The sequence below is a fragment of the Oncorhynchus nerka genome, linkage group LG20 (genome assembly GCF_034236695.1).
Source record: "Oncorhynchus nerka isolate Pitt River linkage group LG20, Oner_Uvic_2.0, whole genome shotgun sequence".
Taxonomy (NCBI): domain Eukaryota; kingdom Metazoa; phylum Chordata; class Actinopteri; order Salmoniformes; family Salmonidae; genus Oncorhynchus; species Oncorhynchus nerka.
Window position 1 is genome coordinate 54435776 of NC_088415.1, and position 16352 is coordinate 54452127.

Genomic DNA, 16352 nt, shown 5'->3' on the forward strand with positions numbered 1-16352 from the left:
CTACAAATTTGTACTTGCTGTAGTTCCGAAACAGCACAGCTAGGGAGATTCTTTTTTTAAAAGTACCTTATAATAAAATACTCTTGTTTGAGTCATAAAAGTGCATTGAAATTGATTAGGAACTGTGCACACTTTGGAGAGGTGTGTGGCCACTTGGAGACACCAGTTTTTTGTCTTATGTTGCACCTACCCCACTTTTACAGGAATATTCTTATCATGTTACTGAATGTATGCAGAGTACTTTCAGATTTCCTTGTCAACAAATGCGGCCGAAAAGTACAGTAAATGTAAAATGCAAATAAAATAAACAGTGTAATGTTTGGATTCAGTCTTGTGTCAGGTGAACTGTTGTGTACTCACCTTTGGTCTAATCATTTCCCCACTATCTCCCAACTGTTCCCTTTCAATTTCTATAAAGGTTATGCATTTTACTATTTCATCTGTAAGAAACATTTAAAATTAGCCCTATCCAAATAGGCCAATTCCCATGAGTGTAAAGAGTTAACAAGGCAACACGCCATGTTAACTCCTCCTCCACATTTACTGGATTGGTTCAACAATTCAGAAGAAAACCTTCCCAGACAGTTTTTTTGTCGTCAGGACCAAAAAGAGAGAAAAGCTGCTAGTTAGGTTACCTCAGCCCAAATGGGTCAGTTAGTTCAGTTGGACAATCCAACAAGTTCTCATGTTGAAGGCCCAACACTGTCACCTGGTGGCTTTAACCAGTACTACATTATTTAACGTATCTAACTACATTTTTTTTTTTTAAATCCTGAAGGTTGTGTACAGTACTGTATATCAAGTCTTTTTTTTTGTCCGCCCAAACTCTCGAAGAAAAGTGACACATTACAATAATGCCTTGACAGTCATACTTGAGGGTATTCTATGGGCTGTTTTGTTCCACCACTTCCACTCCTCCTTTCACCTCTTTGTCTGGACGGCATCTGAAACTGTGCACACTGCCACCTGCTGTACAGACATACTAATCTTTCCTACTTAGTATACACGTCATGCATGTGGTGATCAGTTGTATGCCACATGCACCAATGTTCTTTTGTAAGTGGTTAGATGAATTGGCACTAGCTAAATAGATCCACACAGACACCAAACTCACAGAATATTCAGTACCTGGTGCATCTGTGTGTGTTTAGTTGTACGCACACTCTAGAATTGTAATGCTTACACCTTGGCTATCCTTGCAACTCTCAATGGCCAGTGATCACTGTCTGAGCCATCAGCCCCCTCCTGACCTTTCACACAGAGATTCAGGTTTCATTCACAATGCACATGTAGGGTGCACACACACACACACACACACACTGCATGGCTGCTCTGGTTGTCATGGCTGAAGAGATTAGGGGCTGAAGTGGGGGCAGCTGGCCTCTTTCCCCTCTCTTCCTTTCGGTTGATGTGACAGACACAGAAGAAGGCAGAGGAGTTGAATTGTGTTGAAAGAGAGCAGGAATTAGTGACGCCTGTGTGTCAGGAAACCTGCCAAGATGAAGGCAGTTAGGGTCTACTACAGTGCTGTGCCAACACGCACGCCCGGTCACACACTTGCACAAAGGAATGCCCACACGCACACACTATGTTCTTGCGTGCATGTAGCCATTTATTTGATGTCCCTAAAGGCAGTGTGTGCCGCACACATATTTATGTCACAAATCAACAAAACACAACAGCTCTGCAGCAGAATGTAGAACAGACATGATAGGCGTCCAAAACACAGAGAAACCGTCATCCATCCCAGTTGTTGTTTCTTTATTTTTTTTTGAATCAATCTTAATTCTCTGGCATACACTGAAAGTACAACTCACAACAATATCAGGCGTACACCTCTGATTCTTTTCTTTTTGTTTTTGTTGCCGTTGTTGTAAAGACACAAACATGAACCGAAGACAACGAGTTACAGAAAACGGACATCACTGTGAGACCATACAACAATCAGCTGATTCATAAGATCCAAAGGAAAGGGTCTCTACCTAGCAGACCACAACCTCCTTTACTCTGCGCTTCTTTGCCCATCAGTTGGAAGAAGAGTCTGGAGTAATCTATTCACCATGACATAAACAATTAGGTTTTGTACAGTAGCAGGTTGAGGATGAGAGACTGCATCTCCATAGGCTGTCAGGGTTGAAGCTGCTGTACTGAGTTTAGTTTAGTGACCCCTCCCAATCTGTTCCACCTACCTTACCCTTTTATGATTGAATGAAGGAATGGTTGATGTGTGAACAGTGTTACTTCCTCTCTACCTTGCCTCCTTTTCCAATGCATGTCTTTATTAGAGATTCTATCTATCAAATAAGCATGGAGTCAGACTCTGTTCAGGAAAATGACCTTTAAAACTAGCTAAAGAAGAGCTAACAGAGCTCTCTGTCTAACAGAGGTCTCTGTCTAACAGAGCTCTCATTCTAGAAACCAGCTCCAACTCTCATCATCTTGACAGTGACTTCTGGCATCCTCAAGCTCTCAATCCTGGAGTCATGTCATCTTTTTGCATCCTTCAGCTTTCCTTCTCTTTTAAAACAAAAGGCCAGGATGGCCAACTTACAGTTTTCACAAACTAACTAAGCAATTTACTCAGGAACTACCAAACCGACAGACTACTCAAATTATTTTGGAAGCAATACAATACAAAAGCCCATACGATTTGACCCAAAGGAACAGTGAATGTCCATTGAGAGCACCAGAGCATCACAGAGCCAATCACATTGACTCTAGAGTAGGCCCTTCATCAGATCCCTCACCTGAGCCCCTCCCAGTGGTAGGCTCCTTTGACAGTTGGGATCTAACAGGAGATTCAGCCAATCGGGGCATCTCCCCGTCCTCTCCTTGGCTGCCACTGGTCGGGCCTTGTGCTGGGTCGTCTGCCGGGTCATTGCTAGTGTTGAGGAATGCTTGGTACTGGTTCCAGAAGCCCACGTTGCTCCTGGTGGCTGGCGGGGTGGAGGACATTGTAGGTGTGTTAGCAGGAAGTCGCTCAGACGCTGATCGACCGCTCCGTACAGGGGGACGTGTTGCCTTGACAACCCCTCCATGATGCTTCATGTGTCCCTGTGGATGAACATGAAAATAACAGATTTTATAAGTGCCACTCCGACCAACCACTGAGTCACCCTGGCTGGATATAACATTTATATCACAAACATTTAGCTTGACTGATTACCCTCAGTCTGGACGGTGCCTTCTCATCAGTGAATGTTTCAGTTCAATGTAACCTGAAAACCAACTATCGGATCAAACTAGTTTTTAGAAGTAATGTCAGGTTCATAGGTTGCAATGTTTTTGACATCGAATGTACAATTCAACAGATTAATAAACCACTTCAAAGCAGCTATAAACATGTAGTCCATTAAACATGGAGTCCATAAGAGAGGACCAAGTTTTTTACCAACCTCACACCAATCTATACCCACATCATTCTCTCTCCCCATTCTCTTACCTTCAGTCCACTGCGGCTGGCATACTCTTTCCCACACTCGACACAGCTGTAGGTCTTTTTCTCAGGGCGAGACATGGGAGGGGGGAGAGTGGGAGCCAGACTGATTGGACCAGTGCCTTCCAGTCGGTCTCTGACACCACCCATCCCATCCTCCTTCCCATGGGAGCTGAGGTACGCCCCCAGCCTCGTCTCCCTGGTGTAGGCGACAGCTTTCTGGGGAACATCCCCAGCCTCAGTGTTGCCTGTCTCTGTAGTCTCTGACAGTGATGCCATTCTGTGGTCCATATCAAGCACAGGGGCTTGCTTTGGTGCTGCAGGTGGGGAGGTTTCAACCCTGTCTTCCTCTGTGGGCTCTGGGGTGTTGGGTTTAGTAGGCTGTTCAGGGTCTAGTGTGGGCGCTAGGTAGGTTTTCGGGTACTCTGGGCTAAGGACAGAGGTAAAGGAGGGGGCTGGGCTAGGGTGTGCTACTGGGGCACCAAGTGTTGGAGTGCTCAGTAGATCTTCCAGGTTTGATCTTGGGCCAGGGAAGAAGACATCGAGAGGAAGGGAATTCTCACCCAATAGACAGTCTGACATCATGAGACTGGACAAGGGGGTGGTTTTGAGAACACTGGAGGAAGTGTGAGCAGGGCTTGTCTTACTCGCTGGAGTATCAATGGTTGTATCAAGTAGTTCCGCATGTTTGCCATCACTGACTGGGGAGCTTGAATCGCCCAGGGCTGGAGGTGGGGAGGGCACGCTGACACACAGGACCGGGGGGTCGGCGCTGCCAGGCGGAGGGGTAAGTGAGGTGGGGTTTAGGAAAGGGTCAGGGCTGAGGTCAGAGGGTGGGATCAGGTCAGGGCTGGAGGAGTGAGATCTGCTTGGCTCCCCCGACACACGCTGGTGATGTCACACTGACGGATATGGGGGCAGAGGCTCCTACTAGGGTTTGAATGTGGGTGGACGCTGCTGAGCTCTTTGACTGGCTGCCTGAGGCTGCAGTGAAGCTCTCAAAAGAAACATCGGAGGTGTCATTGGGCTGGGGCTGGGATTCAGCGTCTGGCTCTGCTATTGGCTCTGACAGAGACTCCGGAGCTCCCTCCGGTGGCAGCTGCCCTCCCAGGTGCATGCGGATGTGGTGTTGCAGCACCAGTGCATTGGTGAACTTGCGCTGGCACAGTGGGCAGGAGTTTTGGGCACGGGAGTTGGGCGGGCGGGCACGGTGGGTGGCCAGGTGGGACCGCAGGCTGCCCTTGGTGGAGAAGGAGCGTCCACACAGTTTACAGGGGAAGGGGCGCTCACCCAGGTGGGTGGCCTGGTGCAGACGCAGTGCCCTGGGGCAGCTCAGCACACGTAGACATACCCCACACTGGTTGGGGGCCAGGGAGCCAGTGCTCATGATGCCTAGGCCGGGGAGAATGGCGCCTGCCAGAGCGCTGCCCCCGTTGGCACTCATGCCCAGAGCGGCCACCATCTCTCTGGTGAAGTTGGAGACAGAGGTGGGGACGTGGGTGGAGGATGATGGGGAGGCCATCACGTAGGTACTGGAGGTACTAGCACCCATGAGGCCGCTGCTGAACAACCCAGTGGAGGCCATGCTGCTGTGAGAGGTCTCCCCTGAGGAGGAGGCCCAGGAAGAGGAGGTGGGAGGCTCCTTCTCCAGCTTTTCCACCAGCCGCTGCAACTTGGAGGTGTCTGAGGAGGGAGTGGAGGAGGAGGTGGAGGTGGTGAAGGCCTGGGCTTTGGGGTAGTGGGAGAAGGGGAAGGAGAGCTGAGAGTGGGTGGAGGAGAGGTGGGAAGAGCCTGGAGCAGGGGGTGGAGGGCGGAGTAGGCCCAAGGCAGGGTGATGGTGTGGGGAACCAGATGGGAAGAGGAGTTTAGGGAGGTGGGCCAGCTGGGAGTAAGCAGAGTGAGACATCATGGGAAGGTGAGGAGGTGTGTTCTCATCAAAGCACTGCTGCTTGGCCCCTTTAAAGAACCCAGCAATGGCGGAGGCGGCCGAGGAGGGGACAGAGAGGTGAGAGGAAGCGAGGGAGGAGGACGCAGAGGAAGAAGAAGAGGATGTGAGTGAGGAAGCAGCAGAGGATATGGAGGCAGCGGCCGCTGCAGCAGCGGCTTGGTTGAGCCGCAGGAGGGAGTGGGCGGTGGAGATGAGGGCCAGGTCCACACTGGGGGGCAGGGGGAGTGAAGAGGGGGGAGCACCGGTGGATATCCCCAGAGAAAATCCCCCTCCGGCACCATCCACCTCCATACCGTCTCCATACGGGTCATCCTCGGCTCGCCGTTTACGACGCCTCTGAGCCTGCGCTGCGCTTACGCTCAGGCCAGTGCTGCTCATTGGCTGACCCTGGGGCTCAGACCCCCCCACTGGTCCCATACCCATTCCAAATAGGGAGGGGGGGAGGAGGGAGAGCGAGAGCTCTGGGTTCTGCTCGCGGTGGCGGAGGAAGTGCACCTTGAGGTTGCCGCGGGTGGTGAAGCGGCTGAGGCAGACAGGGCACTGGTAGGGCCTCTCACCCGTGTGGGAGCGCAGGTGGATCTGCAGGGACGAGTCACTGCTGAACAGCTTCCCACAGAACCGACAGGCATGCTGCAGACGCCCCAGGGAGGATGATGAGGACCCCGCTGAGGAGACAGACAGGTGGGGTTCCTGAGAGGAGGGCGGTGCCATAGAGGCAGTGGTAGGCAGGGGCGGGGTGAGGAAGGGCAGACCACTGTGGCCACTGGTTAAGGTGGTGTTGGGGGATTTCTCATGGAGGAAACGAGTGGGCAAGGCCAGGGAGAGGGCCAGGGGGTAGTTGGAGGAAGCCATGGTGGAGATGGCAGACGAGGCAGAGGAGGAAGAAGAGGAGGAGGAAGGGCGAGCACTGGTCCCAGGGTAAAGATAAGACCCAGTAGCCCCTCCTGCACCCTCCATCTGAGGCTTGTGTGGACGCAGGACATGGGACAGGCTGTGGCTGAGCTTGGAGGGCTTGGAGGCAGGCTGGGGAGGGAGCAAGGTGGAGAAGCAGGCCAGGAGAGGGGCTACAGTGTTAGGAGGCTGAGTGGGTGTAGGCTGGGGAGGACTGGACGTCCTCTCACTGCCCTCCAGACAGAGCTGGGGCAGAGGAGGCAGGAGGATCTGGGGCACCTCCAGGGCACAGGAGGCCCCACCCAGCCGCAGCACCTGCCTGCAGATCTCCTCCGTCATCTGCATCTGGTGTATTTGCCTCTGCTGCAGCACCCGCAGCTCTTCCAGGATCACTGCAATGCTAAGGTGGGCACGGGGTGGAGGGGCAGAGGCAGTGCCCGGGCTTGGGGAAGGAGTCACAGGGCTGGGGGGGCCCTCTGGAACGGGGCTAGGGCTGCCGGGGTGGGGCGGGGGCATAGGGAAGCTGATGAAGAGGAGGAGGAGGTGGTAGTGGCTGACACGCCTAGCTTGGGAGAGGCCATGAGAGAGCGGGGAGGGTGGGTCTGACTGGAAGGTGACGTGGAGGTGAGGTCGGGGAGGGTCAGGACTGTCTGGGAGGAGAGGGAGGGATCGGGGAAGTCAGGGGAGAGGGAGGACTGGGGGTCTGCGAGGGAGATGGGGCAGGGAGTGGGCTGGCAGGGAGAGCGGGAGAGGGGGGAGCCCTCACTTGGTAGAGAGGGGGTGTGAAGCCCCCCGAAGTTGGGACCTTGAGCCAGGGGGGGGTGGTATCTTTGAGGAGAGAAGGAAGATGAAGAGGAGGAGGAGTCTGTGGTCAGAGGAAAGGAAAATGACTTCACTGCCAACTGGTCATCTGAAAAAAGAAGAGAAAAAAGACAAGAGAGAAGGTTGACTTAGTTATTGTAATATTGAGCAAGACAGAGCTTTGAATCTACTTAACACACTTTTACTACTTTGGGTTCATAAAATCTATTTTAGCACTGCTCAAAATGCCCTCTTGAGAGTGTTTTCCACCAGTCAACCTTATCTGACAGTGAGTGTTGACACACCAATGATGATCAGTGGATAGCAAAGAAAAGCAACTGAAGCAAATCCATCATACAGGTAACAACTACGAGTACATGAAATGCCTCTGTCCCTCTGAGAATTGTGATTTTTCAAGTAGTAGCAGATAGGACCGAAGCCCTCAGATAACATCTATACATTCGGAGACCATGCAGTCAGGTGAACACCAGAACCCTGCCCAGTTTGCCTCTTTATTCTCTTCTCCACCACCTCATCATCCAAACTCCCCTCTCTTTCCACTTTACTTCACCCTTTATTGGTTTTTTTCCTTGTCAACTCCCCCCCCCCCACACACACACACACAAATTCCCCTGGCTTGCAAGACTACACCATCCACACTGAGCAGCCTACCTTGTTTCCACGGCAACACAGGACAGAGGACAATGGTCCCTAAAACCTCTTACAACCCTGACCTCTGAAAAAGACACGCATATATAGACATGCCCTCTATCACACTCTCTCTCTCTCCATTTGTTCTGTCTTTCATCTCTTGTTGCACCCTTCCCCCATAACCCAGTAGGGTGTCAGGGACAGGCAGTCTGTGGGTACTGGACAGTGGCTGTGATTGGCAGGCAGACTTGACCTTAAGAACACTGGGGTCACACATTCCTTCTAGTTCTGGGCAGGCAGAGGAAGAGGTGGGGGCAAAATAAAACAAACAGGCTACCAGACTCGATGACTCGCAGACCGGCAACGACCACACTTCACTACCAAAACACACACACACACACAAATACACACACACTCCCACATCTACAATAACAAACACAATATTACTACACCATACGACTACAATGTTACGACACTATTAGACCCAACTATACTGGTTGCAGACCTACAAATGCATATATACACACACAGTGCATTCAGAAAGCATTCAGAAAGCATGTTACGTTACAGCCTTATTCTAAAATGGATTAAATATTTTTTCCCCTCATCAATCTACACACAATACCCCACAATGACAAAGCAACAACAGTTTTTTAGACATTTCTGCAAATGTATAAAACATCTAAAACTGAAATATCACATTCAGACCCTTCACCCAGTATTTTGTTGAAGCACCTTTGGCAGCAATTACAGCTCGAGTCTTCTTGGGTATGACGCTACAAGCTTGGCACACCTGTATTTGGGGAGTTTCTCCCATTCTTCTCTACAGATCCTCTCAAGCTCTGTCAGGTTGGATGGGGAACAGGTATTTTCAGAGATGTTTGATTGATTTCAAGTCCGGGCTCTGGCTGGGCCACTCAAGGACATTCAGAGTCTTGTCCAGAAGCCACTCCTGCTTGGTCTTGGCTGTGTGCTTAGGGTCGTTGTCCTATTAGAAGGTGAACCTTCGCCCCCAGTCTGAGGATGTGAGCGCTTGGGAGCAGATTTTCATCAAGGATCTCGCTGTACTTTGCTCTGTTCATCTTTCCCTCGATCCTGATTAGTCTCCCAGCCCTTGCCACTGAAAAACATCCCCACAGATGCTGCCACCACCACGCTTCACCGTAGGGATGGTACCAGGTTTCCTCCAAATGTGATGCTTGGCATTCAGTCCAAAGAGTTCAATCTTGGTTTCATCAGACCAGAGAATCTTGTTTCTCATGGTCTGAGAGTCCTTTAGTTGCCTTTTGGCAAACTCCAAGTGGGCTGTCATGAGCCTTTTACTGAGGAGTAGCTTCTGTCTGGCCACTCTACCATAAAGGCCTGATTGGTAGAGTGCTGCAGAGATGGTTGTCCTTCTGGAAGGTTCTTCCATCTCCACAGGGGAACTCTGGAGCTCTGTCAGAGTGACCATCAGATTCTTGGTCACCTCCTTGACCCCAATTGCTCAGTTTGGCTGGGTGGCCAGCTCTAGGCAGAGTCTTGGTGGTTTGAAACTTATTTTATTTAAGAATGATGGAGGACACTGTCTTCTTGGGGACCTTCAATGCTGCAGGCATTTTTTGGTACCTTTCCCCAGATCTGTGCCTCGACACACTCCTGTCTCGTAGCCCTACGGACAATTCCTTCGACCTCATGGCTTGGTTTTTTCTCTGACATGCACTGTCAATTGTGGAACCTTATATAGACAGGTGTGTGCCTTTTCAAATCATGTCCAATCAATTGAATTTACCACAGGTAGATGTAAAGGATGATCAATGGAAACAGGATGCACCTGAGCTCAATTTCAAATCTCATAGCAAAGGGTCTGAATATTTATGTAAATAAGATATTTCTGTTTTTATTTTTTAATACATTTGCAAACATTTCTAAAAACCTGTTTTCACTTTGTCATTATGGGGTATTGTGTGTAAATTATTATTTATTTATTTTGCTCCTTTGCACCCCATTATTTCTATCTCGACTTTGCACATTCTTCCACTGCAAATCTACCATTCCAGTGTTTTACTTGCTATATTGTATTTACTTTGCCACCATGGCCTTTTTTTTTGTTGCCTTTACCTCCCTTATCTCACCTCATTTGTTCACATTGTATATAGACTTATTTTTCTACTGTATTATTGACTGTATGTTTGTTTTACTCCATGTGTAACTCTGTGTTGTTGTATGTGTCGAACTGCTTTGCTTTATCTTGGCCAGGTCGCAATTGTAAATGAGAACTTGTTCTCAACTTGCCTACCTGGTTAAATAAAGTTGAAATAAAAAAAAAGATTGATGATGATTTTTTTTATTTAATCAATTTTAGGATAAGGCTGAAACGTAACGAAATGTGGAAAAAGTCAAGGGGTCTGAATACTTTCTGAATGCACCGTATAGCAAGGATCATCAACTAGATTCAACCACCAGCCAATTTACTTCTTGAGTGGCTGGTCAGAGGGCCGGAACATAATAAAACAAAGATTTTTAGATTGCAAATTGACTGCAAGAAGCCTAAACAAATATAATATTTGACTAAAATATAATCATTTCAAGCCTTGATTACATTTGGGGACATTGCCTGACGTAGTGTGCCGTCTTTCTGATGGGACGTTAAAATTGGTGTGGCCACTCTCTGTGGTCATTCAAAATCCAATGGAACATATTGTAAAAGTAGGGGTGTTCACCCCGATGTGATGGCTAAATTCCCAACCTGGCTACATTCCATCATGGCCACCTAATCATCCCCCTCAATCCTAATTGGCAGTATCACTCTCTACCTGATAGCTGAAGCGTGGTGAGCGTTCTGGCACAAAAATGGTCGCCGTGTATCACTGAGGTGGGTGCTACACATTGATGGTGAATGAGGTGAGTTTCCTCCTACTATGTAAACAGTGGTGTAAAGTACGAAAGTAAAAAATACTTGAAAGTAAGTCATTTTGGGGGGTATCTTTACTTTACTTTACTATTTATATTTTTACCAACTTTTAATTTTACTTCACTACATTCCTAAAGAAAATAATGTACATTTTACTCCATACATTTTCCCTGACACCCAAAAGTACTCGCTGCATTTTGAATGCTTAGTAGGACAAGAAAATGGTCCAATTTACACACTTATCAGGAGAACATCCCTGGTCATCCCTACTGCCTCTGATCCGGAGGACTCACTAAACAGAGAACATCCCTGGTCATCCCTACTGCCTCTGATCCGGAGGACTCACTAAACAGAGAACATCCTTGGTCATCCCTACTGCCTCTGATCTGGCAGACTCACTAAACAGAGAACATCCTTGGTCATCCCTACTGCCTCTGATCTGGCAGACTCACTAAACACATGCTTCATTTGTAAATTATGTCAGTGTTGGATTTGAAATAATATTTTGGGGAAAATGTCTGGTTTGCTTAATAGAAGGAATTTGAAATGATTTATATATTTATATATTTTTACTTGCAAAAACCTAAGTATATTTTAGCAATTACATTTACTTATGATACGTAAGTATATTTAAAACCAAATACTTTTAGATTTTTACTCAAGTAGTATTTAACTGGGTGACTTTGACTTTTACTTGAGTCATTTTCTATTAAGGTATTTTTACTTTTACTCAAGTATGACAATTGGGTACTTTTCCCACCACTGTATGTAAAAGGCTTTGAGTACCTCAGTTGGCAGAAAAGCGCAATATAAATCCAATCAATTATCATTTATTATTTGTATTCGATCACATCTCTATTATTCCTGGGAATACTTGGGAACATATTTCCAAAATTAAAATCGCTTGGATCTGATTTCCTGGTGTTTTTATATATATATTTTATATATTTATATATATATATTTGGCTCAGAAAACTTGGGGGCCAAATAAAACTGCCGTGGGCCGGCAGTTGGGGAATCCTGACACGCACACGCACACACTCACACACAGAGACAAGCACACGCACACACACAATATTACTAAAACCTACCACTACAATGTTACTAAACTATTACATCTAATTAGCCCTCAGTGACTGGTTGTAGACTTACCAACGCATATAAACACATATAGACACACACACACTAGTTCTTGGGTGTGTTCATGCCTCACTGCTCAACGACAAAGCCCTAGAGGGACAATGGGATTGCATGTTATTGCAGTTACAACACCTTATAAAGCACCTCTCGCGTTAATCAGTTCCTGTACCATCTCCTCTCATCTCCTAAACGGCATTCCAAAATCGAAAACATGCATATTTGGAACGATAGAGTTTATTTGACTTTTCAGTGTAACACTGTAACATCTTCTCTATCCTCTATTTCCTCTACGTTTTCATCTTTCCTCCTCTTCATATGCCAACTAACTGGGTGGTCTGTGTCTTTGAATCTGCCAATACAAGGGGGGGGGGGGGGGGTTGGTGAAGGCAATGAGAAGGAAAGAAACACATACACTAATACATAGGATTAGAAAGAAGGAAACAAGACTCCTCAGACACAATCATTGCAATAATAGCACACAATTGCTGACATATTAAAATGAGCATCATAGCATCCCCACACCTTTAGATTCTGAACTGACAGAGATAGGGTCAACGTTTTCACTAAAAATTCTCGCCAAAACTTTCCAGGTGACAGGTACTATATACTGTCTCTTTACGCCTCTTTAAACATGTGCCACTACACAAGCACTGTTCTGTGGAGGAAATCAAGTTATTAACTACCCAGAAAAATATATTTCCAAAAAACAGCATAACAACTTGGCCTACTTATTTGAAAAATCATGTCAAGCTATATTTTGAAAAACACAAATGGAGAAAAACAAACATTTGACAACACAACATAAAAAAAGTTAATTATTTCCATACTAATAGCTACTGTATTCAGCTGTTGACTTGCATATCAATAATAGTCCATTTCTCACCATGCTCTAGTATTGGAGAGGCGGCAGGGAGCGGGCTCATGAGCTGCTGGGGTCGTTTCTGTTTCCGACGAGACATGCTTCAGCAGGACGCGACTGATGCAGCGGTACATGGGCCAACAGAATGCTTTGATTTTTTTCTCCCTGCACACTGAAAAAGTGGTTAACTAAATTACGCGAATTAGAAGAGAAGCACAGGTGAATTTTCCGCCACAAATGTCCAACTCCATTGGTGGCATCGTGGTGCAAAAGTGAAAAACTTGTGAAGACTACAGGCATGTGTTTCAATTCTTTCTCTCAACAAGTCCTCTTTTCTCAAACTCACCGTTAGACCCCCCCCCCCTTCTCTCACAAAACACACACACACACACATAGTCCTCTTGTTCAACCACTACATTTGCATTCAAATGGCGAATGAACACCACTTCTTTTGAGCCATGACTCCCTCCTCACTCCTCTTGCCTCCACCTCACCCACAAAAGCCCATCACGTTCTGTCATTCAGACAAACATAATCATGTGGACCCCAAAAAGTGCTGTCCATTGATTTAAATACTAAAGTTTTGCATCCCCATGACGCAAATAAAACCTCAATACTGCACTACATTTTATCTTAGTCCGTATAGCCTACATTTGATGAAGAACAGTAGGCCAATGAATTTACACCTCTCACTTGATTTAATTTGTCTCTTTGTATCAGTGTACACGGTTTACTATACTTGTGAGTACCAGAAGTCCTCAAAAGAATAGTAAGCCAACTAAAATTCAGAGAAGTGAGGACATTTTTCCGGTCCTCACTTGTTAAAAGGCTATTTTAGGGGTTAGGTTTAGGGTTGGGGTTAGAATTAGGGTTATGGTTAGGTTTATGGTTAAGGATTAGGGAAAATAGGATTTTGAATCGGAATCAATTGTTGGTCCCCAAAAAGTCCTCGCAAGTATAGTAAGGCCTAGCTATGTGTGTGTGTGTGTGTATGTGGGGGGGGGGGTAGATCCAGTAAAAAAAAAAACATTTCAAAAAATCTCTCACTCTGGCTGCCCCTCATTTTCATTACCTCTCCACGTGGTAAGCAGTAGAGCCGGATGTTGAAAAGGAAGCATTGTGCTTCGCGTCAGTGGTCCTGTGTATTCCAGAGGCTCACGGAGGGTGATGCTCACTCAGCTGTGTCCTAGCGCCATTGTTGCGAATTCCTGTTCATTCAGTGGCCTGTTAATGGAGCTTTCGCATCGGGAACGCTGGAAGGGAGGTAGATGGAATTCCAAGTTGGGGTTCCACCAATAGATTGGTTGGACACCGCTGCTCACCGTCCGTCAATCATCCATTACAAAGAGTTGACTGGACTCACCTCTTTGAATAGTATATCTATAATCAAGGGAGGATGCTATTTTGTGGGTAGGCCAACCTGTACCCAAACATGCACGCACATGCTCACACAGACATGTTTGTTTTTCTATCCTTGTGGGGACCAAACAATTGATTCCCACTCAAAATCTTATTTTCCCTAACCCCTAACACTCAACCTAACCTTAAGTAGTATTTTTATTTATTTTTTATTTTACTAGGCAAGTCAGTTTAAGAACAAATTCTTATTTTCAATGACGGCCTAGGAATAGTGGGTTAACTGCCTGTTCAGAGGCAGAACGACAGATTTTGTACCTTGTCAGCTCGGGGATTTGAACTTGCAACCTTTCAATTACTAGTCCAATGCTCTAACCACTAGGCTACCCTACTGGCCCCTGGATGCAGCACCCTAAACCTAAACCTAACCCCTAACCCTAAACCTGACCCCTAAGCCTAAAATAGCCTTTTTCCTTGTGGAGACAGGCGAAATGCCCCCACTCGTCAGAATTTTCCTCGTTTTAGGACTTCTGGTCCCCACAAGGATAGTAAAACTAAAAACACACACATACACCTTGTCTTATTTTTCCAATGGGGTTTACAAGCTTCTGAACCTGGCAGGTAAATTGTGCCAGGAGATGGTGATGTTTCAAATCACTATCACTAGCTATCTAGTCTAGACAGGTTGCCTCCCACAATGTAACAATTTTCCAGCCTTAGAGATGTATAGAGATCGCAACGTTGTAGCTGTCCCATTGTGGTGTTTGTTTCCTCGTCCCCAGGCCCAAATTGCTGGTGCATAGAGCCTGGTAACAGTGCGGGACTGTTTGGGGTGTGGACTTACTGGGTGACATGATACTCAATTCAAATATTGCTGTTCATGCTAATACATAGCTAGCCAGCGTAACTCTGCTAGCCGTCCTGTAACATGATCGAATGCATTCAGTTGTGCAACTGCCGAGGTATCCCCTTTTCCTTCCCTTCAAATAGAAAAGGCGTCGTAGTTGTGCGGAACACTATCCCCGGTAAAAAGTACAAGCACGAGTCTTTTCCGTACCAATGGCAATGATGCAGAACGCTAAGACTACTTTAAAGCACTGGGGGAAATTGTTGGACACATCTCTGTGGGAGATGGCTTGCCACAGGCAGTTTGCGAAGTGTCAAACTCTTCTTTAAAACCCTTCTTAGAAGATACTACAAATGTATCTTTGAATTGACAGGAATAGGCGGTTTATTTTGAGAAAAAGAATATCCATATTTCGCGAGCTAACCAAGTCCTCTTTGTTGCACACAAACACTTCAGCGGAGGTTCTAAGGGTTGCACTATATGATGATAGGCTTCAAGGTTACTCCCGATCTGAGGCGCTTGGAAACCAGATGGTTCAACAGAGGCTGGTGGGTGAGATTATGGCGTCTGTGGCGTCTGTGAGCGCACGGGGCAGCACCATTGAGGCCATCTCCATTTTGAAGTAGCCTATTTTCTTCTTCTACTACTTCTATAAGTTGGTAAAAAAAAAACTGAAAGGGTGCATACTACCACCTGGAGTGTGTTGTAAAGCCAAGGTTGGTGATTTACTGCCACCTGCAATTATGGAATGTTTGCTCGCAAGTATAATTCATTGGTTGATCCCTTCTGGGCTCGCCATTGAGGTTATCTCCAATTTAAAGTTGTCCATTTTCTTCTTGTTTTTATGTTTGAAAAAAGTGTCAAGCTAATTTTGGTGACTAACCGCCACCTGCAGTGCTGGAGTCTGCGTGATTGATTTATTGTGCCCACTAGATGGCGGTCATACAGCTTAAAGCCATTTACAAACTAGGCAAACCAATTTGAAGAAGAAGACTGCTCTGATCACTGGCTAATCAATCCAACCCATAGGAATTCCCACCCAGTTGACTGCTTTACAATGGTGGAAGAACGTGTTATATCTCTATACATCTCTATGGAACAGGGAAGCACGTCACTGGCTTATCTGGTGACATCACAGCCTTATCAGCTTGTTGCCCTAGCATCAACATCCCCATTGGACACAAATTAGTAGCTAGCTAGTTAGCGAGATGGAAAAAGATGAGCTTATTTTTAATGAGTGCATTTTGCAAGTGGCTGGTTTGCATCATCTACCGTCACTAAAACCACTGCAAAGGTTTTGCCCCTTCCCAGATTATTTTTCTTCTCCGAAAAGTCAAAGAGAATCTGATATCTTCCACATACCTAGAGCTGTTGCTCTAGACCTGGGATTTAGGAGACTACTAGCTATCACTAGCTAACAGGGGAGAAATACAACCTACACCACATAAATGCCTCTCTCACATATGCTTATTTCTGTCCCTAAGTGTTAGGAACTCCACTCTCCATCCCCCATGACCAGTTCCTGAGAGT

The 16352-nt window shown here is 46.6% G+C and overlaps 1 protein-coding gene across 1 annotated transcript; it reads right to left on the reverse strand.

Annotated features, from left to right (window-relative positions):
* Nucleotides 1-1652: 1652 nt before the first annotated feature.
* LOC115102781 (sal-like protein 1) lies at nt 1653-12923 on the reverse strand. Its single transcript, XM_029623065.2, is given in 5 exon segments — nt 1653-3054; nt 3443-4289; nt 4291-6779; nt 6782-7185; nt 12644-12923. Coding segments are annotated over 5 exon segments (4164 nt in total). The 5' UTR covers nt 12720-12923; the 3' UTR covers nt 1653-2706.
* Nucleotides 12924-16352: the final 3429 nt, after the last annotated feature.